The 23,998-nt window shown below is 37.5% G+C and overlaps 1 protein-coding gene across 6 annotated transcripts in view; it reads left to right on the forward strand.

Annotated features, from left to right (window-relative positions):
- FAM13A (family with sequence similarity 13 member A) overlaps positions 1-23,998 on the forward strand; it is a 311,577-nt gene that overhangs the window by 236,434 nt on the left and 51,145 nt on the right. For 5 of the 6 annotated variants that reach the window (XR_006887912.1, XM_046656086.1, XM_046656085.1 and 2 more), the window contains 3 exons: positions 12,670-12,711; positions 16,101-16,280; positions 20,978-21,164. Coding sequence is in view for 5 of the 6 variants with exons in the window: in XM_046656086.1 (XP_046512042.1) it covers positions 12,670-12,711; positions 16,101-16,280; positions 20,978-21,164 (409 nt within the window). In the remaining variant the exon portion in view is untranslated. The remainder of the gene's footprint in view (positions 1-12,669; positions 12,712-16,100; positions 16,281-20,977; positions 21,165-23,998) is intronic. The other variant, XM_046656084.1, reaches the window with a different exon arrangement.

The raw sequence follows: 23,998 nt of genomic DNA on the forward strand, positions 1-23,998 counted from the left end.
CAGCGGCAACAAGTCTGGGAGTGGGCAGTCTTCAGGGAGACCAGATCAAGACAGACAGAAGATGCGCGAGCAAAGCAGGGCCCCAGTCTCAGAGGAAGAAGAAGAATAATCCATAAAGGCACTCAGACAGGTATCCAGCTATTGGAGTGGAGACAAGGTGCATTAATTATAACGACAAGACCGAGTCTGTATCTGGGTAGAGGATAGAGATGGAGAGCATATGGGGAGGCTGTGGTGCCCTGCTGGTGGAGGTTCCAGAACCTTCTTGTAGCTAGAGGTAGGAGGGTGGGACACAGGAAGAGGGAACCAGAGAGGCCATTTCCGTCATTATCTTGCTGCACTTTTCACCTTGTAGAATTTCAGTTTCTGTGATTGCGATTCTTTGTTAACCATCATGGCTGAACCACATGTTAGTGTACTGCACATTTCAATTGGCTTTAATCCTTTCTGTAGTAAGGTAGGGCTGTTATAAACAGGCACTCGTATATTCTCATTCTAGATTAAACATCTTCTGTGATAAGAACTCTGTCTTCTCTGATTTCAGTACTTCTCCAGCCTAACCTAACTCGCCACAGAACCATTTGTCCATTTTTGCAAAGGAAAGAAATAGTAGCTACAAATCTCCACCTACCGCTGTCCCATGTGGCAAGTTTTTGCAGCTCCAGTAGTTCAAACAGTAGGCGTCATTGTTCCCCAGATGCTCATTAGAGATTACACACCCTGTTGAAGTGATTAAGGAAGTGAAAGGGAAGGGCAGGTTATGCCAAACCCTTAGTGAGATTGCCACAAAATAAACATGAACCTGTAAACTTAAGGTGAAGCACATTCTTGGCCAGGATGTCCATACCCTGGCTTCGTTCATAGTCTCGGCTGGAATCCCAGAAAAGGAGGCCTCTACCTCAGTTGCTCTAATTAGCATTGAAGCAACTTGCTGTGGTTGTTCCTCTGTGCCGCATTCAGACTGTTATTGTCTAAGTTCTCCTGCCTGGCATCTGGTCAGATCTGGCTAGGATCTGTTGCTAGTTTTACTTCTGTTTCAGTGTCTGCAAGCCTGGGTTTTGATTTCTGTGGTTATCTCCACCGGACTAGCGTTCATAATCTCCACTTTCTATCCTGTTCATCCCTACCTGCTCCTACCTCACCTACGCTACCTGCTGATTGCTTATGACCAGGGACAGATCCTGTCCTCATCCCATCCTACCAGACTTCGACCCTTGAATTCCTCCTTCTTTCAAGTTCCTGGATTATACACGTAGTATGTATACCTTGAATCTGCCTTTGCCTGTGCTTTATCAAAATTCTAAATTTGTGCTTTGGGGCCACATGCCTATAACCAGTTTTATTCATTGGGCCCCTGGCCTCTGTTTGGTGGTTCCTCGTTTACCTAATACTTGTCTTCTAGCATCTGCACTGATTTTCCTCTGCTTTCTCTTTCTCATTTTATGCTCTGTTGAAACTCTGAAATTGACTGTCTTTATTAATTTCAGCCCATGTCTTAATACTTAAGGGTGCAAATTGAAGCTAACTTACTATTTTAGCAGAGTTGGAATTGCTTAGGGTCAGTTTCAGTATTTCACATGTTTTCTAATTTTCCTGAATCAGGAACATCACAAAGATTTATTTCTAAATTAGCTGTTGGGCATACAAACTCATTCTTTAGGATTTGCTAATTTTTTATTCCTGGAACCTAGGAACCATCAATTTTATGATAGGGAAGAAAAAATTTAGCTTTGGGTAAATTCAGATTAAATATTACCTGACATTGGATGGAACCTAGAAATTATATCATAACACTCCTATCTTGATATGTAGAAAAATTCTTTCTAGATCATTTTTAGATAGCTTTTTGGGAATTATCTTTCCAAACAACTTATGGTAGGATTTGTAGGTTTGTGATTTTTTTTTTGTTCATGCTTTATTAAATTTTTAATGGTTTATTTTTCTCCTTAACCATACTGTATGTTTTGTAAATTATCATTTTGAGGTAAAATTTTCTCATTCTCAGATGGGATGGTTTGGAGAAGTGTAGCATTTCAAACATTATATTTGATTATAGGCCTGTTTCGGGCTACTGGCTAACAAGTGGAACAAACAAGCAGGCTGTTTATTTAATTATCTACTTAATTTTATCCCAGATGATAAAGTCAGATAGATATTTAGGTGTCTTTAGATACAAATAACTGTTTATTAAAAATATTTAGGGGCTGGCCTGGTGGCATAGTGGTTAAGTTCATGTGCTCTGCTTTGGCAGCCTGGGGATCGCAGCTTTGGATCCTGGGTGTGGACCTGGTACTGTTCGTCAAGCCACACTATGGTGGCATCCCACAGAAAATAGAGGAAGAATCCACAGATGTTAGTTCATCAACAGTCTTCCTCAAGCAAAAAGAGGAAGATTGGCAACAGACGTTAGCTCAGGGCCAATCTTCCTCACCAAAAAAGACACTATCAACAGAGTAAAAAGGCAATCCACAGAATGGAGGAAAATGTTTGTAAACCATATATTTGTTAAGGGGTTATCCAGAACAAGTAGAGAACTGCTAAAATGCAACAACCACAGAAAACTACCCAATTCAAAAATGGGCAAAGGACTTGAATAGACATTCCTCCAGAGAAGATATACAAATGGACAACAGGCACATGAAAAGATGCTCAACATCACTAATCATCAGGGAAATGTAAATCAAAACCACAATGATATATCACCTCACACTCATTAGGGTGGCTGCTATCAAAACAACAGAAAATAACAAGTGTTGACGAAGATGAAGAGAAATTGAAAGCAGGATCCTAAAGAAATATTTGTGCACCCACGTTTTGTAATAGCCAAAAGGTGGAAGCAGCCTAAGTGTCCATCAACTGATGAAGGGATAGACAAATTACAGTGTGTACACACAATGGAGTATTATTCAGCCTTAAAAAAGGAAGGAACTTCTGACACATACACAACATGGATGAACCTTGAGGGTGTTATGCTGAGTGAAATAAGCCAGTAGCAAAAAGACACTACTGTTTGACTCCACTTATATGAGATACCTACTGAAGTTAAATTTGTAGAGACATAAAGTAGAATGTGGTTGCCAAGGCCTGGGAGGAAGGGGAGAATCAGGAATTATTGTTTAATGGATACAAAGTTTCAGTTTTACAAGATGAAAAGAATTCTGGAGATGGATGGTGGTGATGTTTGCACAGCAATGTGAATATATAGTCATGCATCGCTTAGCAACAGGGATATGTTCTGAGAAATGCCTCATTAGGCCATTTCATTGTTGTGCAAACATCATTGGGTGTACTGAAGGGGAACAAATTTGCCACCCCAAAATGTGTCTCTTTAACATGAGGATTATTTTAGGCTGGTTATTTTTAAGAAACGAAAGACTCAGAAATTTCTGTTTTTCTTGTTACCTCCCCTTTAACTGCCTAGAAGAATTCAGATAAAAAACCCTATCTCAGGAAGTGAGCTATCACCTTAGCATAGCATGAACTAGGTGGTAGACAGGGAAGAACCCCGAAGAGCCCATTTGTTGGGCTCCCCCCTGTGTCCTTCTGTTTCTGTGTGGACAAACACTTGTTTTCCAAATGTTTGCTCCTTTTCACCAACCTTTGCAGTCCTTTCCTTTGAAGTCCCTGACTTTCCCCACCCCCAACATCATCTTTTGTCTGTAGCTGAGGATAGTCTTTATGGTAAGGGCTTTGGCCATTTTGGCGAGTTATTCAGATTTTCTGGGTTTCTCCCATGTATACATGTTACTAAATTTGCTTGTTTTTCTCTTGTTAATTGTTTCATGTCAATTTAATTCTTAGACCAGCCAGATGAACCTAGAAGGGTAGGGGAAAATTTCTTCCTCTCCTACAGTACTCTCACAAACCTAGATGGTATAACCAACTACACACCTGGGCTATATGATACTAATCTTATGGGACTACCATCGTATATGTGATCCATTGTTGACCAAAGCATTCTTATGTGGCACATCATTGTATTTAATGCCACTGAACTGTATACTTAAAAATGGTTGAGATGGTAAATTTTATATTATGTGTATTCTACCACAGTAAAAAAATGTGAGGGAAAAAAGTATCATGAGAAATTTTGATTCACACCCCTAGCTGAAAAGCACTAAACCAGACCAACAGTGTAATTATTTTATAGTGAAGAATGGTTAGAAGCTTTACTACTGTTTATCATACACTTCTTTATGGATTCAGTATTGGGTTCTTGACATCTGAGCTTCACTAGTCATGTTTTGCTTAGTAAAAGATAAATATAGATTCTGGGTTTAATTCTATCAATATTAATTAAAATATTAAGCATATGGTTAGGCTATACTGATAAATTACATAAATTTTTTTATGCTTCTCATCATGTCTTCCCTCAGCATGATAAAGCGAAAGAAACATTTACTTGTAGAAAATGATGCCTTTGTAGCTATTCTTTCTAGATCTCCTGCTGCTTTATTCTTCAGTCTCCCTGCCTCCCTATAGACTTCTGTTCTTAAGAATTTCAGATTTTAATAAAATGTAAACTCCTAGTTTAAATAAGTAGCAGACCAGCTTTGCCTGATATAACTACTCCCAGCTTCCCATTTAAATTCTAATGATGATACCAATGACAAAAGCTAGAAACAGGTTATAATAATAATAAAACCATATGTCAGATGTCACATCATCAATGGGATGGACTGAGAAACATATTTTTGCCTGAAGACTTCATGTTCCACCATCTAAATAATACAGATTGCCATAAAGAGAGAAGGAAGGGAGGAAAACTGACGTGGACTCCTTCCACTGTCTACGGCACTGACCAAAGAAGCAAGTGACATTTCCCCAGCTGAAGAGAAACTTATTTTCTCAGCCATCCAGAGATGCCCCTATCAGCTTGCTTATTTCAATATCCATTCAGAGACTCGAACATTCAGTATACAAAACAATGAAAAGGGGAAGGGATCTCCCTGGGATGCTCAATCCCCTACAAAAGCATTTGAAAAAAGGATACAGGCAGGAAGATTGTTGGATGTAATGCATGCTTTCAAGAGTACACTAAAGACCAACTACAAATTTGTTTCTGATTCTCCAGCTTGGTCATAACATTGGACCAAATAGCAAGCCCACCCAAGTATGCATTGTAAATTGTTCTAGGGCAGACCCATATACTGGCTCTTAAAGTCTAAATCCAAGAGGGGGCATCTGCCCACAGCCAAGGGACAATGAAATAAACTAAGAACAGCCTGCCCACTCGGGTTGTTGGTAACAGCTCTGCCTGGATTGATTGATTCCCCTTAAGAACCAATAAACATAAAGAACTATTTGGGACCTATGAAGAGAAGTTACAAACTAAGGGAAAGGGCGACTTGCCCTGGGGACTCAGTGTAAAATCAGATTTCAGGAATTGCTTTTTATATGATTCAGAGGAAAGCTTGAGAAATAATATTGCTATTCTTAAAAAATGCTCAAGGACATAGCCAACCTCTTTGAAACATGAGTAGGAACCTGTAAGGGGAGAATAGGCTAGAGACACAGGAGAAGAGCTAAAATAAGTAGAGAAAAGGAAGTCTAGAAACGTATTTGCAGAGATTTTAAAAACTATGTGGGAAGCAGTAAAGAGCAGAAGTTATTAAAAAGTAAATCAAGTACATGCTGAGAGAGAAACTTGAGCAGCTCTTCCAAAATGAAGAGGAAAAGGATAAAGAACAAACTCTGAGAGAAATAATGCTAGATATAAAAGTCAGAAATTGGAATGCCAACCTGAAAATTCTTATTCTAAGGAAGAAACCATACTAATAGAAATATAGGTAAAAATCAAAGTTAATGTTTGCCCTGCTAATTGAAAAGTGAATTTAAAAAAAAATTTTTTAATAGGTAGAAACCTGATTATAATTGTTGGTGGAGGGGTAAGGAAGGTAATGAAATTCTAAATTTCTTGTCTTGCATGGAAATTAGGAGAATAGAAGCTGGAGTAAAGAGTTTGGGGGGGTCTTTTTTGTTGTTTTTCGGGGGGTTGCTTTAGTTTTAATAATTAGAGATATCTGGATATGAGAGGCAACTGCTAGTAGAATTGTACATAGGATTCCTATATTCCAAACCCCTCAGAAGAGAAGATCAAAGACAGAAATCAAAGGAAAAGGAAGCTCCCAACTTAGAAAACGTAAAGCAAAAACACAAAACTAGAAAAATATTTCAGCTATGACGATAAATGTAAGTGGATTAAATTCTTTGGTAAAAGCTAAAATTACTTAAAAAAAAGACTACTTGAACTATATTTTGCTCAAAAGAGCCATGCCTAAAACAAAATGACTCTAATAGGTTAATAATAAAAATACAGAATTTATATCTGATAAATGTGAACAAAAAGAAAGCAGAGATGGCAGTATCAATACCAAAACAACTAAAGTTCAAGGCCCAAGTTGTTAAAGAGGACAAACCTGGACTTACCCTACCAGACAAAATCCATAGTAAGGACAAAAAGGTTATAAATAAGTATATGCAAAGTAGCACAGCATCAAATCATGTAAATTTAAACTCTTAAGTTAACAAGAATAAACAGCCAAACATATGTGAAGTATAGAATTTACACATACAACTATATGTCCGTAACAAAATTTACAAAATAGCACTGAGAATTTGATAGAATTAATAAGATTTAAAATAAATGAGCATTACACATGCTAAACTTTGCACCCTACAAATAGGGCTCAAGCATTCCTGCTACTTTCTAAAAAGTTCTTCAGCTATCTCTAAAAGTTCTTGAAGAGTAGAAATTTTAACAGTCACATTTTCTGATCACAGTGCAGTTAATAACAAAAAAATTTCCAGTCAGCCAATGAAAACTCTCCTAAAGGAAGGAAAAAATTCGAAGGGGAAATAAAAACTTCAACGGTAGATTCTTGAGAAGAAAAAGGAAAAAAGTATGTATCAAAATTTGTGGAATGAGGTGTAAGCTCATTTTAAGAGGTAACTTTACATTCTTAAGAAGATTGAAAATAAATGAGCCACATATTCAGAATAAGAATAACAAAAAGGAAGAAAAACAACCTCTTGGAAACCTAAAAGGATTTAATCATTAATAAAAGAAAACAGAAAAAGAGCAGAACTGATGTTTGAATCTAGGAACTGGCTCTTTGGGAGTGAAAACGAAAATTATAAAAAAGAAAACCCTCTGGTAAACTTAAGAAAAAACAGAACAATCCTAATAATCAGAATTGAAGTTTGCTGTAAGGAATGTAGTAATTTTTAAAAGAGAGTACTTTATTCAATTATTATTATTTTTTTTTTGAGGAAGATTAGCCCTGAGCTAACATCTGCTGCCAATCCTCCTCCTTTTTGCTGAGGAAGACTGGCCCTGAGCTAACATCCATGCCCATCCTCCTCTACTTTATATGTGGACCGCCTACCACAGCATGGCTTGCCAAGCAGTGCATAGATCCACACCCAGGATCCAATCCAGTGAAACCCGGTCCACCGAAGTGGAACGTGAGAACTTAACCGCTGCGCCACTGGCCAGTCCCTTTATTCAATTTTATACTAATAAACATGAAAATCTAGATAAAATAAAAAGTTTTCTGGAATGTATAAATTTTGAGAAGAAACTTCCATTTGAATCCAGAAAAGTACTTTTAGTAATCTATTCTAATTCTAAGAAAATAACTAGATGTATAGCCAAATATTTATGTGAATAGCAGCATTAGTTGAGAACAAGGATTATGTCCTTATTAAGGACACACTCTGAAGCCAGATTACTTACTTAATCTTAACCAGCAATCTGACTGAAGACAGATATGAGAGAGAATCAGAGCTGTGTAAACCTGAGGGAGTTTACACCTCTCTGAACTTCAATTTCCTCATCTGTAAAAGGGCACAGTATATATAGTAAACAATCCATTTCATAATTTTGCTTTATAAAGACCTGAGTCTAAAAACTAAAGAAATTCTGAGTTTCTTTTTATGCAAAAATGTGCTAAATATGTAAAACTGAAAATTCTGATAATTAGAGTCTGAAAGAAGCCGTACAAAAGGGGACTATTTTGAGATTTTGGTGGGCTCTATTTAATTTGTTAGAAAATATTTAATAGATATCAGTATATAGGAGTGAATAATTTTTTTCTTCAGATCGGTCCTCACATTTAAAGGAATAGGAAGTGTGAGGTTTGATAAAGTACGAGGATAAATATTTTCCTCCTACTGAGTCATATCCATGCAGTATGTTTTCAATTTATGTTCTACTATTATATGCATAGTATATAATTTAACCAAAATCTGAGACTTTTTGTATCCACACTGTCTATAACATCACCACAAGATGCAATTTTTGTCAAAGTCTAAATACCTGTAAATGCCCCATTAAATTTCTGCATATAATCAAAGCTAAAAGTTAAAGTGAATAAATATTGAGGATTGAGTATATTTGCTTTAATGAATAGCACTATGAACTAAAATCATGAAAAATTTTCAATTTAGAAATTCATTATACAATTACAAGGAAATAATGTTACAATTATGTTATAATGTTGATGTTGTATATCAACTTTTGGTATTTTAAGATAATACTAAAAATACTGTATTTTGTTAAATAAATTAAGAGTTTCATCCTATTTTGATGATTAGTTAGATGATTTTCGTCCTTAGGCTTAGTTAAACAGACATCACTTAATTGTCTTTTAAATCCTTACTCGTTTAAAACAGTTGAATAAATGTAAATAATATCTTCTGGAGAGAAAAGATAATTCTGTTAGACCTAATGTTTCTATTAAAACAGTAATACTATACAGGTAGGATTTTTTACACTGCAGAAAAGAGAACATACCGAAGTAGGAATGTACAGAGAAAGAGAACACATGCTTTTTCAAGATGTCTGGTTTTAGTAGATTTGAAATTTTTTTCTTTTTTATGTAGATTTCTTTATTTCAAATCAAGAGATCTAATTAAAAACTCACTTGTCAACAGGCATTCTGTGCATCTTATCACATGCAAATTTTGTAGACTAATATTGCTGAGCATAATCAGTTTATGGAAATGTAGTTTGGGATTTGCTAATAGAGATAAAGACTAAATGTATTTAAAGATTGTTTTTTTCCTTTTTCTCCCTAAAGCCCCCGGTACACAGTTGTATATATTTAGTTGTGTGTCCTTCTAGTTGTGGCATGTGGAACGCTGCCCCAGCATGGCTTAATGAGCGATGCCACCTCCACACCCAGGATCCGAACCGGCAAAACCCTGGGCCGCTGAAGCAGAGTGCTCAAACTTAACCACTCGGCCACGGGGCCAGCCCCGAGACTAAATGTATTTAAATGTCGTAGAATATATTTCTGAGTAGTCTTAGAATCCGTTTTAAGCAACCATACCAACAGAGAATTCAGTCGCATCGTGACTTGCAGTAGACTTGGGTAATCAAATTGACCATAATGTTGGAGTCTGCACGTGAGCCTTTCTTTCAGTTTTGAAGAGTTGCTTCATCAACATTAGGAAATGAGCTCTTCCATATTCAAGTGTTTCTATTGCATAAGTAAGAAGTTGTCTTAGCAAATCAGTAAAGGACTCTGAAAAAAGTTCATTATTCTTAGCTGTCTGCAGAGGATAAAAAAAGCTACATGTAGATGAAGGAAATCTGTTATCTTTCACTTGCGCTTATTTGCTTATTGCCTTTTTGTCAGTGCCTTAGAACTACCTCCATGAGCCAACTATAGCTATGGAAGCAGTCCCTATTTCTCACATTAAGTATTCTTAGGAATCCTGTTAGTGGTGAATGGTTAAGCACATCCCACAGGAACTATGGAGGTGTTTGAACACCTGACCAAAGCCATTTTGGTATCTAATAAACCATAGCTTGATTGACACTGTGTCATAATGCTAACTATGCAGTTATAACCTTTTGTAATGATTTAAACTTTAGGGCAATAAACTTGAATATGAGTGTTATAAATGTTTAGAGCTAAAAGAAAACCACAGAGATCACTAGCTAAGCCTTTCATTTTCTATGTGAAGAAACCAACCCAAAGCAGCCAAGCTAACCAGCAAGCTGACTGATTTCAGCTACTTAACTGCAGAGCCAACACCAGAACTTCTCTTTTCTGATTCCCAATGGAAAATATTCTCTTCCCAGAATACTTTATAGAAATTCTGTTTTAAAAACGTGGAAGTATGGACATGTTAAGTATAACAAAAATTCCAAAGGATTATTAAAGAAACCTAAAAATATAAATGTATCGTAAACTTAAGATCAATATATTAGTAAAAATTAATATGATTTAATAACTTGGTTTTATCACTGATTTAGTCATTTCTTTTGCATTTTGAGAAAGGCTCTTTAAGACTGATTTAAATGGTTCTGGTCATTTTTCTTTAAGCTAGGTGAGGAAAATTTTGATGTTGCCTTTTATTCACTCAGGGTAGCAGAAGTTTTCCAAATCATACGTTCATTACTTAGATTTGAATGTTTAAAATAGCTATTGTGATATCTAAGTAACTGAAGTCTTTAAGAATTGTAGTTGCAAGGATTTAGAGTCTTGCTAATCAATGTCTTCCCAAAATCAACAGCATCAGAATCACGAAGGAATCTGTTGGAAATGCAGAGTCTCAGCTTCCCCTTCCCCAGACACAGACCTACTGAATCAGCACCTTGTGTGAACAAGACCCCAGGGGATTCTGATGCGAGTTCCAGTTTGAGAAGCACTTACTCAGAGAGTTAGTGATCTCAGAACCTGGTCTTGTTTGTTCTCATTTCCTTGTCTCTTTCTTCCTCACTTTTCTTTTTTTGTCCTCCCCCCGAACTCCCAAAAAGGAACGTGAAAATATCAGTATGTGCTTTAATAAGTGAAAAGAAGTTCAAGTCAAAAGTGTGTAGAAGGAAGGAGGGGCAATATATCTCTTCATTCTGAGATGGCATGGGGGACTAATTGGCTAATTATCCTTATGTGTCTTTGGAATGTCTTTAAGATCTAGCAGATCTTCATTCTTTTTCCTCTTCTAGTTGCCCCCGAGCCATTATTCACGTTGGTCCCTGCTCCCAAAACCACGGTTGTGTAACTGCATTGAGAAGTGGAGTACAGGAGTTAATTATACAGTGTTGAATTTGCAGAGGGTGAGCCACAAAGCATCAAAAGCAGGGACTGCCTGTCCCAGTTAAGGACAGACAGCAGCAAAGGACTTATTGTTGGTTATGCAACCTGGGAACCACAGTGAATAACAGGCATTGTGAGGCGGAGGAGAAATGGTTGTGATTAAAAGCAAAGTAAAATACCTGAATTGAGGCTTCCATATACAAAGTGACTCTGGTGAGTGATGGATGGAAAAGTCAAGTAGAGTGATTAAGAGCTTAGACTCTTGAGCTAAAACTTTCTTGGTTCAAATCCCAACTCATCTACCTCTTGGCTCTATGACTGTGGGCAAGTTACTTAACCTCTAACCTCTTCATTTGCAAACAGGGAAAAGAAAACAATAGTAGGTACCTCATGGGGTTATTGTAAACAGTAGATGGGAAAATCTTTGTGAAAAATGCTTAGCACACTGTCTGAAACATAGTAAGTACTCAATAAGTTTTAGGGTGTATTTATTTATTTGTTCATTCGTTCATTCATTCATTAAGATTCTTCTCATCAGTTTCCCTTGTGCATAATAGTGTTATTTTAAGTGCTTTTTCTGGGATTTGTCTATGGTCTGTGGCCATGACAAAGAGCTCCAGCTTTAACTAAAGGGAGTTCTCTGGGGCTGAAGAGTGAGTGTCTATTGATCACCTCTGGGATGGTGGTGGTAGTGGTAGGGAGTGTCATGAAAGAAGATGAGAAATGTCAGACAATCCCTGAGGCACTTAGATTCTGATGGAAAGAGATGAGATTTAGACGTATGTGGAGAAAATCTCAAGAGATGATTCCAAAGCAACATGTTCATGTGCTGAAAATTACATAGTTCAATTAGGATGTTTGGAGTGATTGAAAGGCAGCCGTCAATACTGTTCATTAACAGCTTTTATTTTCTTTGGGTGTCTTCTATAAAGAAGGAAGAAAAAAGGAGAGAATTATTAGATCTATTAGGCAAAACTAATGTTTGACATGCACTACAGATTTGTTTTAATCTATTTTTTTAAGCATAGATACTTTGAAATCTCCATTTAGAAGCCAGCTCAGTGCTAGAGGGCAGAATGTGAGAAAGTAGTGATAGAGATACTGCTAAATAGCTGCCAGCCCCACCCCTCACTGTGGTTATATGAACCTCAGGTAGGAGGGGCGGAGTTCTGAAGGGTGCTGATCCAACAGAGCTCTGACATTTCACCATTGCGCTTCACATTGAGCTTGGGACAGTCTGGGGCCCGGGAGAGCAGGGTATGCATAGAATTGGCAGCAGGCAGGCAGGCAGCAGCAATTGCATTAACATTTGGGGGAAATGAAAAGACCCTGAACTAAGACTGTGACAGTGGAGTGAGAAGTAGAGATGGTTTTCAAAGGTCACCGGTGAAACCGTCTGTCATGGACATCTTTAAAATGGAGGAAAAAACACTGTTCAGGAATAAACACCCAGGGTCATCTCTAATTCTAGAAACAAGTGAAAATCAGCATCTGTCAGTGGGCGGTTAAACGTCATGCGAAGGTCTGGCTAGTACTTTCAGCCTGAGATCTCCGTTAGATGTTTGGTTCACAGTCTCTCATCTTCTATCTAATCTGTCTTTTTGCTTTGTTTCCACAGTGCCCATGTATCCCAGGTCAGCAATGTTTCGACGACTGGAGAGTAAGTTATTTGGATTGGATTTTTTTACCCTCTTTTCCGATTTATTAAATAGAAAAAAGCTATTCTAATGGTGTGTAGTATTGGAAGATTAATACAATAAGTAACCAATGATGATTTTTAAAACTGCACAGAGGAGAGGTCTGAATAAGAAGCGTTCCTATCTGAGCTGCTGTGTGGGTGTGTGACTAGAGATAGCTCAAGAGTTTGAACATGTGAGATTTTTGTTTATTTCAGTCAAAATAATGTCAGAGTCAATTAATATGTGCAAAGCAATCTATGTGCTTTGGGAGGTATCTTGCAGTGGGGGTGCCATTAAAGGTTAAAGCATCAACCGTGTCTTTACTTCTCCCTTCACTAGTTTTAATCAGCCTGCATTTATTGAGCGCCCACAACATGCCAAGCATAGCGTCAGGTGTGTAATGTCAAATAAGCCTTGAGCTCTGCCTTCAGGGACTCCACAGTCTAATAGGGACACAGAAAAGAAGGCAAATTACTGATGGCAACAAGTCCTTTTTCCACAGGGCAGCACAGTGCGCTGTTAATTCTGTCTTTCCTCCTAAGGCTACCAATTGCACTTACACTAAAATCTGAACTCCAGTTATCTGCCCTTGCCTACCTCTCTGACCGCATTGCTCATTATGCTTCAACGACATGACCTTCTGTTTCTGCAACAGGCCAAGCCTGTGTCTACCTCGGAGCCCTGCACTGGCTGTTCCTCAGCCTGACCATTCGCCTTCTTATCATTCACCTCTTTGTTCAAATGTCATCTCTTCCGAGAAGGCTCCCTGACAACCCACAGTCCCTCTCCAACCCTGTACTCTTATTTTGTCCGAAATTCCACAATTTGTTTATGTGTCTTCATAGCAGTGTGAGCTCCATAAACACAGGGACCTTGTCTCTCATATTCCTAACACCTGGAATAGTGCCTGGCATATATTAGGCGCTAAATAATTCCTCACCCAAAGATTTTCTGTTGCACCCACCTCTCTTCCTTCTTTGCTGGGATGTGGGTGGGCTTTTTGGAGCATCTTCTATCAGCAGAGATCAAGTGGAGGAGAGGAAGATGTGATAAGGAGGAAGAAAGAAGAATTAGAAGAAGCACTAATTGGTAGGAATTTGGATCTAATAGGAAGAATTGGGAATATTTTTTCTTCTTTGTTAGGTCAGGAAGCAATCAGAGAGCAGGACTGACTTCTCTCAGCTTTGTGAATTTTAAAGAGATTCCAGAATTATACCAAGACTGACGTGTTGTTGCCTGTTTGTTTCCTAATAACCTTCTTATATGTCTTGCATAGTTTGGAAAAGGTGTGGGGTTGGTCTGTATGTATGTATATTAACCTACTGACATTCCTCTGTACCACTATTAGGTAATCGTGAGTCGTTGGAATGTGGAGTTGTAAATAGGAAAGTTCTAATGCCCAAGTTAGACCATGCTTGCTCATTGTCTTAAGATAGTTTTAATGAAATTACTATGACCCTATTGTAAAATGACACTTGGAAAATCTAAAGTTCTTAAATTTTTCAGAGCCCGTTTTATTTAAGTGAATGTATTTCTCAATCTGAAAATTTAAAAAATATATATGTGGCTGTTTTTAAATTTTTCACAGCTTTATTGAGGTGTAATTGATATACAAATCACATAATTAATGTATACAATTTGATGCCTTTGGATGTGATTCTTTTTTCAAGTGAAGGAAAACGTGCTTTGAGGAGAGTAAGTTTAGAATTTCCCATGCCAGCTTCTTCAGAATTAAATAGTGTAATGATAAAAGAAGGTTTAGACATTGAAAGATCATATAGCGGCCAGCCTGTGGCCGAGTGGTTGAGTTCACGGGCTCTGCTTTGGTGGCCCAGGGTTTCGCCGGTTCGAATCCTGGGTGTGGACATGGCACCGCTCATCAGGCCATGCTGAGGCGGTGTCCCACATGCCACAACTAGAAGGACCCACAACTAAAAACACACAACTATGTAGCAGGGGGCTTTGGGAGAAAAAAAGGGGAAAAAAAATCTTAAAAAAAAAAAAAAAGAAAGATTATATAGCTTAAAAATGACACCTCAAATCAGCAATTCCAGAAGTCCCATGCACCTCTATGTTCATTGCAGCATTATTCACAACAGCCAAGACGTGGAAGCAACCTAGGTGCCCATCAACAGATGATTGGATAAAGAAGATATGGCATATATATATACAATGCAATACTACTCAGCCATAAAAAAGGATAAAATAGTCCCATTCACAACATAGATGGACCTTGAGGGTATTATGTTAAGTGAAATAAGCCAGAGGGAGAAAGACGAACTCTATATGACTCCACTCATAGATGGAAGTTAAACATATGGACAAAGAGAACTGATTAGTGGTTACCAGGGGAAAAGGGGTTTGGGGGGGTGGGCGCAAAGGGTGAAATGGTGCACCTACAACATGACTAACAATAATGTCCAACTGAAATTTCACAATGTTGTAAACTGTCATAATCTTAATAAAAAGTAAAAAAAAAAAAAGTCTACTTGTCAGATAATATTTTACCATTACAATCTCCTTTTTATTATAAAAGCAGATTTTCGGTCATCACTTTTAACCCTCAGCTCATTTATTTCAGATGAATAAGGACTTGTTCTCCCAACCATTGAGAAAATAAAATCAGCATGCATTTTTAGGAAAAAAAAAATGACACCTCAGCTGTTTCTTCATGCCCTCTTCTCAGCCCCTGTGTTCTCCTGTGTTCCTGAGGTTGAACAAAGTAAATCTATCCTTCCATCTTCAGTAATATATTTTGGGGTGTTTACATGAATACAGCTTCAATTATATACATCACAGTTTAATTGAATAGAGATTCGGAAAGATTTTTCTGTTCTGTTCTGTTCTGAGTAGTAATTGTTCTTTTTTAATAGCATTATTCCCTATATAGTTTTATCTTAAAAGGATTCTAAATAAGTAATAGGCATCATAAGATTATTCATGCCAGTTTGCTTTGTAAATCCTACCGTCCTCCTCTGCAGAACTGGTATGAAACCTGGAGGAAACTCACCTTTGCAAGAATAGATCCATTATTATTCCATGGGGGAAAAAAAATCTTTCCTCATTCTGCCTTACATTTCCTGAATGCCTCCTGTAGTTGTTGTTAAACTTGCTGTGAGCGTTTCAGTAATCCTAGACTCACAAAGATGAGAAACATGGTTATCAAACTGGTAGAATTTGTTCAGTTTAGTTTCCTTTTTAAGGCACAATGCAAATATTCTGAGATTAATGCCTCATCTACCGTCTGCTCATGAAGCTATAGTAGATCTCCCATTGGAAATACTGATATTTCCAAAATGACAGGCACATATTTTTAAAGGCAATCATTGATCAATTTGATTGCTTGATTGACTCTATTCTTTTTTACCAGACTCTTAGAAAGAACCATCCGGTCAGCTGTAGAACAGCATCTTTTTGATGTTAATAGCTCCGGAGGCCAAAGTTCAGAGGACTCGGAATCTGGGAGCTCATCAGCATCTTCCACCACGTCCACCAGGCAGCGCCGGCGCCCGTCCAAGGAGCAGGATGAAGTTCGGTGCGGCAGAGACCTGTGAGTTGGCATTGATACTTCTTGTTTGTATTTTCTCTTCTTCTTTTAAAAATAAACACCTGAATTAGTCAGTATGTTATGGTCACTCCCATTTCACTAATTAGCTTAAAACTCGAAAAGTTTCATTCTGACCATTCTAAACTGAGCTAACATTTGGAAATTCGTATGTGATTGAATAAACACTTCGATTTTGTCTAGATGTTTGGTATGTTGTAAGAAGCCACCTCTGATGTAGTACATTTCATAGCTTCCTCATGAATATCTTATTTAGAGGGATGCTGAACCATTGGAGGAGAAAATTGCCATATGCCTATCCAGCGGTGGGTTTTTTGGTTTTTGCTTAGACAGCGTTCAGTTGGCTGTTACACTAGCTGATGAACCAGTGGATTTCCCTACTGTATTGATCTGATAAATACTAGACTATCACTATAATAGTCTGACAGATGATTATGATCAGTGTAAGAAGGGTTGAGCTGAAGTCTAATCAGGAGAGGAAATACTTGAGTTCTTTGTTACTAGATGACATGTTTTAAGGCATTCCCACAGCATGAATTTCGAGAATAGTATTACAAGGAACTTTATTCTCCATTCAAAGATTTGATAAAATACAGGTGAACAATCCCATTCATATTATTGAATAATCATGATCAAATTGTCAAGGAAAATAAATTTATGTATAATAGACTATATTCATATATGTTTCCCAAAAATTTTAAGTTTATTTGTATCTACTTAGCATTTAGTCTCTAAGGTTATTATTTTGAACTCTTGATTAAATGTCCAAGACTAAACCAGACGCTAGTCCCGCTCATTCTCTTTCACCTGGACTCATAATCTACATCAAAATCTTTACAAAAAAACAAAATTTACCAAAAAAGTTTTTTTCTTAAAGACACAAAAGATAAATATTCTAAATAAATTCCATGTTGCCTATCATTGAGATGTTTAAGGGCTGTATTAACAAATGTAATTTTAGAAATGAAACAGTATCAACAATATAACCCGCTAACTTTTCAAGTGGCATATGCAGCGCTTTTTAAAAAACATTTGTTTTGGATCTGGTGGATAGGAGCAGGTATTATAATATTCCCTTTAGAAAATAGAAAAGGTTTAATACAGGAGATATTTACATTTAAAATTAGCTACTGACTAAGCTTTATAGAAAGTGTTTAGAAGTATAATTAGTTTGTGTATCTCCTATATTATGTTATACAGCAAGTATAAATTATTCATTTAACACTGTTCTTATCTTCTGCCTCATTTTTGCCAAATAGTATGTAGCAACACTTTGCATTTTTCAGATATCCTTAGTGTATCACGACATTGTGCTTTCCGTTGTCTTTGGACAGAGGGATAGCAAAGATGGGCGGTGGCAGTGGTGATGGTGGGTGCACGCGATGGCAGGGAACAGCATGTGGGGTAAGGTCAAATGAACAGGGGCTAGGCAGGAAGAGAAATATGAAACAGGGTAACCTCGCTTGCAGAATTTAAGTATCGAGTTGCCCAGGTCCAGAATAGTTTCTAGTATAAGTTATCTTGATTATATTTTACTGTCAACATCAGGAGAACAAAAGGAGATGGAGAATGGTAGAGACGGACTCCTCACCTAAGGGCCCATGAACCTCTAGCCTCCCCCTTAATTCGTCTTCTCCGGTATCCCCTTCACCGCTGGTTCGACTCACTCACTGAGGTCGGACCAGAGCTGTGCACTGAGGGAGAGCATCTTGGGGTGCAGACTGTGTGTAGCCGTGGTAACTGACAGTCTTGCTGTTCTTTTTCTTCGGTGCATGGTCTGGGCATGCAGAAGTGCCCTTTGTGTGCTGCTTGTTGGCCTCATCCTCCCTGTTGTGAGGGCCCCTCCTAACCTGACACACTGGGTCACTGTCATGTCTTGGTACCCCTTCTTCCTCAGCTCCCAGCCCACACAAAACCTCTTCCTGAGCTCTCCAGGTCTTTGGAGGAAAGGCCTTTATCTCTCAGGGCCCCAGACCTACTTCTTTTGCCCTCAAGAAGGTCCTCACCAGTGTGTCCCCAGGAGGTGCACTAACAGGCAGATATCTTAGAGCTGCAACTATTTAAAAAAATATATTCTTGAAGATCATGGTGACCGGATTTCAAGGTTAGGTTAAAGAATCAATAAAGTCTATAGAAAAATCATCATGGCAGATTTTTTAAATAAGCAATACAGAAGATAGACTAAGGCTATAAATACTTCATTTTAGTGAACAAAATTTCTTATTTGTCTGAATTCCTAAGGAAACATCATCAGGCTTATGGTATTATTTGTTACAATAAAAATGTAAAAGTGTAAGGAATAAAAAAAAGAAAAGCATGCTATATTAGGGGAATAATAAATGGTTCAGTATTGCTAGAACATTAAGTATGTGTGTGGGGGTGAGGAGGAAACTAAAAAGAAACCGAAAAATAAGATCTAGAAAGTGAAAGTGAGAGGCCACAGAGATCTAAGTTCAGGTCAGATGTCAGTGACGTCCCATATGAGCCAACCTGTCGGGATGTCGCAGGCAGGACCGTGTCCAGTGCTGCTCAAGTCACGTGGGGACCATGGCAGAGCGGCCTTGACTTACCCAAAAGCAGGCTTTCCTTTGAGAAGAACAGGATTTCCACATGAGCACAACTGCAGAGTCAGATTGTCATATATTTATTTAGACAGGATTTATTCCAGTCATTCATTCAGTATTCAAAAAGATTATAAAATAAGCTTTGTCTTTTAATTTCTAAAAATAATTTTTAGCTCTTGTATTAGTCTGTTTGGGCGGCCATAACAAGGTACCACAGGCTGGGTGGCTGAAACAACAGAACTGTATTTTCTCAGAGTTCTGAGAGCCTGGACGTCCTTGATGCAGGCGCTCACGGGGCTGGTTTTGATGAGACCTCTCTCTTGGGCTTGCAGGCGATGCCTTCTCGCATGTCCTCACGCGGTCCTGCTCTGTGTGCGTGCTCTCCTGGCGCCTCTTCCTCCTCTTGTAAGGACACCAGTACTATTGGATTAAGTCCCCACCTTCTCAGGTTGTGACTCATGTCACCTTAATTACCTCCTGAAGCCCTGTCTTCCAGAGCAGTCACACTGGGGGTTGGGGCTTCAACATACGAACTGGGGGGGGAGACAGTTTAGTCCCTAAAAGCCTCCAAAGAAAAAACCACTCCATTGAAAAATGATAATTGGATGTCTACCTCAGGAGTTAGGAAAAATATGAAAAGTGATAAGAAGACAGAACTTAAATAGTAAAACAAATAATTTTGAATTTGAGACCAAACTCATCCAGCCATCCACAGAAGGCTCTGCTCTGCACGCACAGAGGAGAGAGACTGAGTGTGTCGTGAGTATAGTTGCCACGTGTTAGTCCCCATCAGCTTTTCCGTAACCCTTCGGGTATTTTATCCTTAGGATATTTCTTATGAATGATGCATAATTTTTTATATAATTTTACTAAATCTATAGATGTTTACGTTAAAAGTTGTATAAGATAAAACTAAATTAAATATGGAATATTAAAAATCACCAAGGAGAGTATAACTTCAAAAATATTATGATAATATTTAATTCAAAATTTTGCCTCCATTATAGCCCATCTAACACAGCATATGAATTTAGATTGCAGAATAAATATTTAACACTCTCTCTCATTTTTGGATGTGGTTGAACTGACAGTAAAATATGGTCATCTATTTTTACTCTTTCGAGCTCATTTATTTCAAGATAGAGCTTTAGGTGTTTAGGGAGGTACCTTTAGGCTCACACCATGAGGAAGAGTAAAACCTCACTCATTTGTACCTTACCAAGCCTTGGTGCCACACTCACGGCTTAATTTGTTCCTTGATGTAGTAAAAAACAGACATTTTTGCTAAGTAATTCAATTTTGTGAAAACCTCTTAAAAGGGAATATTTAAAATACTTAAAGAAAACTCTTTCAAGAATGTTAAATGAATTAAATTCTGTAATTGTGACATTCATATCTACTTCTAAGACTAAGTAATGAAGGACCTCCAGTTATTAGCTTACATGCTGGAACTCTGTCTGTACCGGGAAGTAACAAATCCATATTTCAGTTAAAGTGCTTTGCCATAGTTTTTACTATACTATTTCCACCAAGATTATCTAATGCAGTCACATTTAGGTATTAATGCATTTCTACTGTGTTGAAATGTCTTTATCATTTGGGAAAATCAGTAGGTCCCATTCTGGAAAAAAAAGCATGTTTCCTTTTCAGATTTTTCTCCAAACACTGTATTAATTTATAAGATTTATGTGTGTATGTATGTACATGTGTGTGCACGTGTGCGTATATTATGTATATATAATTATTATATTTTATTATATATATTTTTATATATAAATTTATATATATATAAAATCTGTGAATAGTGGGAAATTTCTTTGTGAGCTTGCAATATTCTACCTGTTAGAATGCAAATTACTTTTGGTACAATCACAAAAGCTTTTCATTGGTAGAAAAACAGCCCTTGCCAATTTGCCTCCAGGAATAATTTCTCTTGTAATGTGATTTCTTCGGCGCCAAGTGCTCTCAGGAGCGGCAGTCTGCTCAGATTTTGATCAAAGATGCAAACTGGAATTTCTAGGCACTCTTCTGACTTCCTAGGTAACACACTGTTGGTGTCATTAAAATGTCCCTTTTACCTTTTAAAATTAAGCTATTTTTTTTTTTTTCCAATTCAAGGGGACTTATCAACAAAGAAAATATTCCTTCTGGGTTCACCAACCTTGACGATTGTATTTTGAATGCTCCAGAAGTGGAAAAATTACATGAGAGTGCTTCTGGTTATATTGGAGAAAGGGGCAAACCCAAACGTCAGAAATCCAGTTCTAAACTTTCTGAGCACAATGAGAATCAAGATAGTCTTGTGGTAAGTGAATAATCTTATGAAAGTTTTACTTGTAGCTGGTTAGGAAATATCACATCTCTTTTCCTTGCTTTGTACAAAATAACTTAAATCTTGAGTTTCACGGAATTATAGAATATGAGTTCTGAGGAGATCTTAGAACTGCTGAGCATACACACTTGTACTTCTTTTTAATAAATATAGAAAAGATTACATTCTGCCAAAGGAACCAGAGACATCACGCACTTTGATTTCCATGTTATTCAAATTGGTCTGATTTTTGTCTTTTTTTTTTTTTCTGCGTTTTCTCCCCAAATCCCCCCAGTACATAGTTGTGTATTTTTTAGTTGTGGGTCCTTCTAGTTGTGGCATGTGGGATGCTGCCTCAGCATGGCCTGATGAACGAGCCGTGTCATGTCCACACCCAGGATCCGAACGAGCAGAACCCTGAGCCACCGACCGGAGAGCTCAAACTTAACCACTCGGCCACGGAGCCAGCCCAAAGCTTTCTCATTCTTTTGAGCATTTGTAAATTTTATTTTTGGAAGAAAATTGTCAACACAGCATTTTTCCCTATAGTTTATGTGAATATGTAGGAAAAAAATTTAATGAAAGAACTTAAACTGAGGTGAACGAAAAACACAAAGGGAAAGATGATCATCCATCTTCATGTTCAAAATCTCTTGATGTTCAGAAATTTAGTATCAAATCTATATTCTGTAAAGTATTTTCTTCCAAATTAATCAGAAACACAGAAAAAATTAGTCTCCCATACAGTTACCTCACGCCTGAACCCCAGATTGTTAATTTGATGTAGAAGTTGTAACTAGTGGTTGCAGTCAATAACTAAATATTTATTTAATATAACTATTAATATACCTTATCTTTTTTTGATATGTTCTTCAGTTTCTCCGAGAAGTGAGAGCCAAAGTCTGTCTTCTAATTCTCTTTAGTTTTAAAAAATTTAACAACAAAAAACTGAAGATAAATTTTATGCTATAACATGAACTGGAGTCCCTAATAAAAACAGATAATATGCATTCTTACTGTTCAGTGTGTAAATCTTCTGATCTACTTTATCTCTGACCAGTTTTTAGCTCCATGCTGGGTTTTTCATACACTTAGCAAATCCTATGGGCCACCTATTTTCCTAATGTCAGTTTCTGCCTGTGCTCAGAGAAGGTTCCTAATTTTGCCCTAAATAAAATAAATGTAAATACAGATCTGGAGGGAAACATGCTTCTTTGACCCCCCCCCCCACACACACATGTCTCGATATTCTGTTTCTAGAAATAAACTGAACAGCTAGAATGGACAGAAGCAATTGTCCACCTCAAACCCGTGTCTGACACAGTTCTCCAAATAAAGAATGTAAGCTTTGGAACCATTACATTAAATGTTTTTTAACATTAACTTAATTCTTATTTTGGGGGAAAGTAAATTTTTAAGTCAAATAAATGATACTAACATCATTAGCTCTTTATTTGGCCCATGATTTGCTTATCTGCCAAAGAGAATTGCAATGACTAAAAGTCTGACACTTGGCTTCTTTGAAAAGAATGTACTTCTCTATCTGAATCCCTTTTTACATGAACTTAACTCATCAATGATTTTTTTTTCGCCAAGAATAGCGCCTTAACTCAGCTAGGTGATAACAGCTAATAAAAGTGGAAAAGTACATTTATTCCTTAGAATAAGTGTTTGTGATACAACCATGGGCATAGTCTTTGTTTAGAAACATTTGGATGAGAGAGGCTAATTCCATTTTGGTCTTTGTTGTGTGAAAGGATTTGCCCCCACTGTAGCTGCCAGTTTCCACATTCCCGGTTTGTCATGTCATATGTTAACATAAGGGAGCCAAGTGGACCATGTCTTTGTTGCAATGAATAATTTAAAACCCTACCAACAGCACTTAGAGAAAAGAGGAACTCCTCCTCTGAGAAGTGAGGGTGTTCTTGAAGATCTTTTCTAACTCGCATATTCCATGAATGTTTGAATCTAATCTTCACAGGTAACCACAAAGCAAAGAGCCAGGGAACATAACAATGACCAGTATTTAGACTGCCTCTGAAGGTTAAGTTGTGCATCTTAATTTCTCACTTATTTTTAACCTGATTTTACTTTCCCCAATTGTCCTCCAAAACCTTCCCTATCCATTCTCAGTTCTTTACACCCTGACTAAACTTTTGTTTCTATAGCTGAAAAAAAAAAAAGAATTATACATAATTAAATGCCTTCTATGTACCAGGAAGTATTTCAGGTCCTCAGGATAAAGCAGTGGAAAGAACAGGGAAAAATTGCTGCCCTCGTGGAACTTACATTCTAGTAGGGGAAACAGACAATAATCAAGATAAATAAGTAAAGCATAAAATATTAGATATCAGTAACTACTGGGAAGAAAAATAAAACAGGAAATGGGGACAAGGAAGTATTAGGGGCAAAGGGTTGCAATTTTAAATAGAATGGTCAGAGAAAGACTCCCAAGAATTTTACATTAATTATAAAGATCTAGAAGAAGTAAGGAAGCAAGCCACACTATAATAGCAGGTGCAAAGGCCCTGAGACAGTCATTTGTCTGAATGTTCAAGAAACCACAAAAACACCATTGTGGTTGGAAGAGAGTGAGTAAAGTGAAGGAGGTAATGGGAGAGAGAGAGCCGATTAAATGGGCCTCACAGATCATTGTCAGGATCTCTGCCTTTGCTCTGGGTGAGATTAGAATCCATTTGAGGGTTCTAGGTAGAATGGTGATCTGACTTACTGAAATTTGCTACTATGTTGAGAATAGACAGCAAGCAGGCGAGGGCAGAAGCAGGAAAACCAGTTAGGAAGCTATTGCAATGATACAGGTTTGAGAT

Source organism: Equus quagga, chromosome 3, assembly GCF_021613505.1.
Source record: "Equus quagga isolate Etosha38 chromosome 3, UCLA_HA_Equagga_1.0, whole genome shotgun sequence".
Taxonomy (NCBI): domain Eukaryota; kingdom Metazoa; phylum Chordata; class Mammalia; order Perissodactyla; family Equidae; genus Equus; species Equus quagga.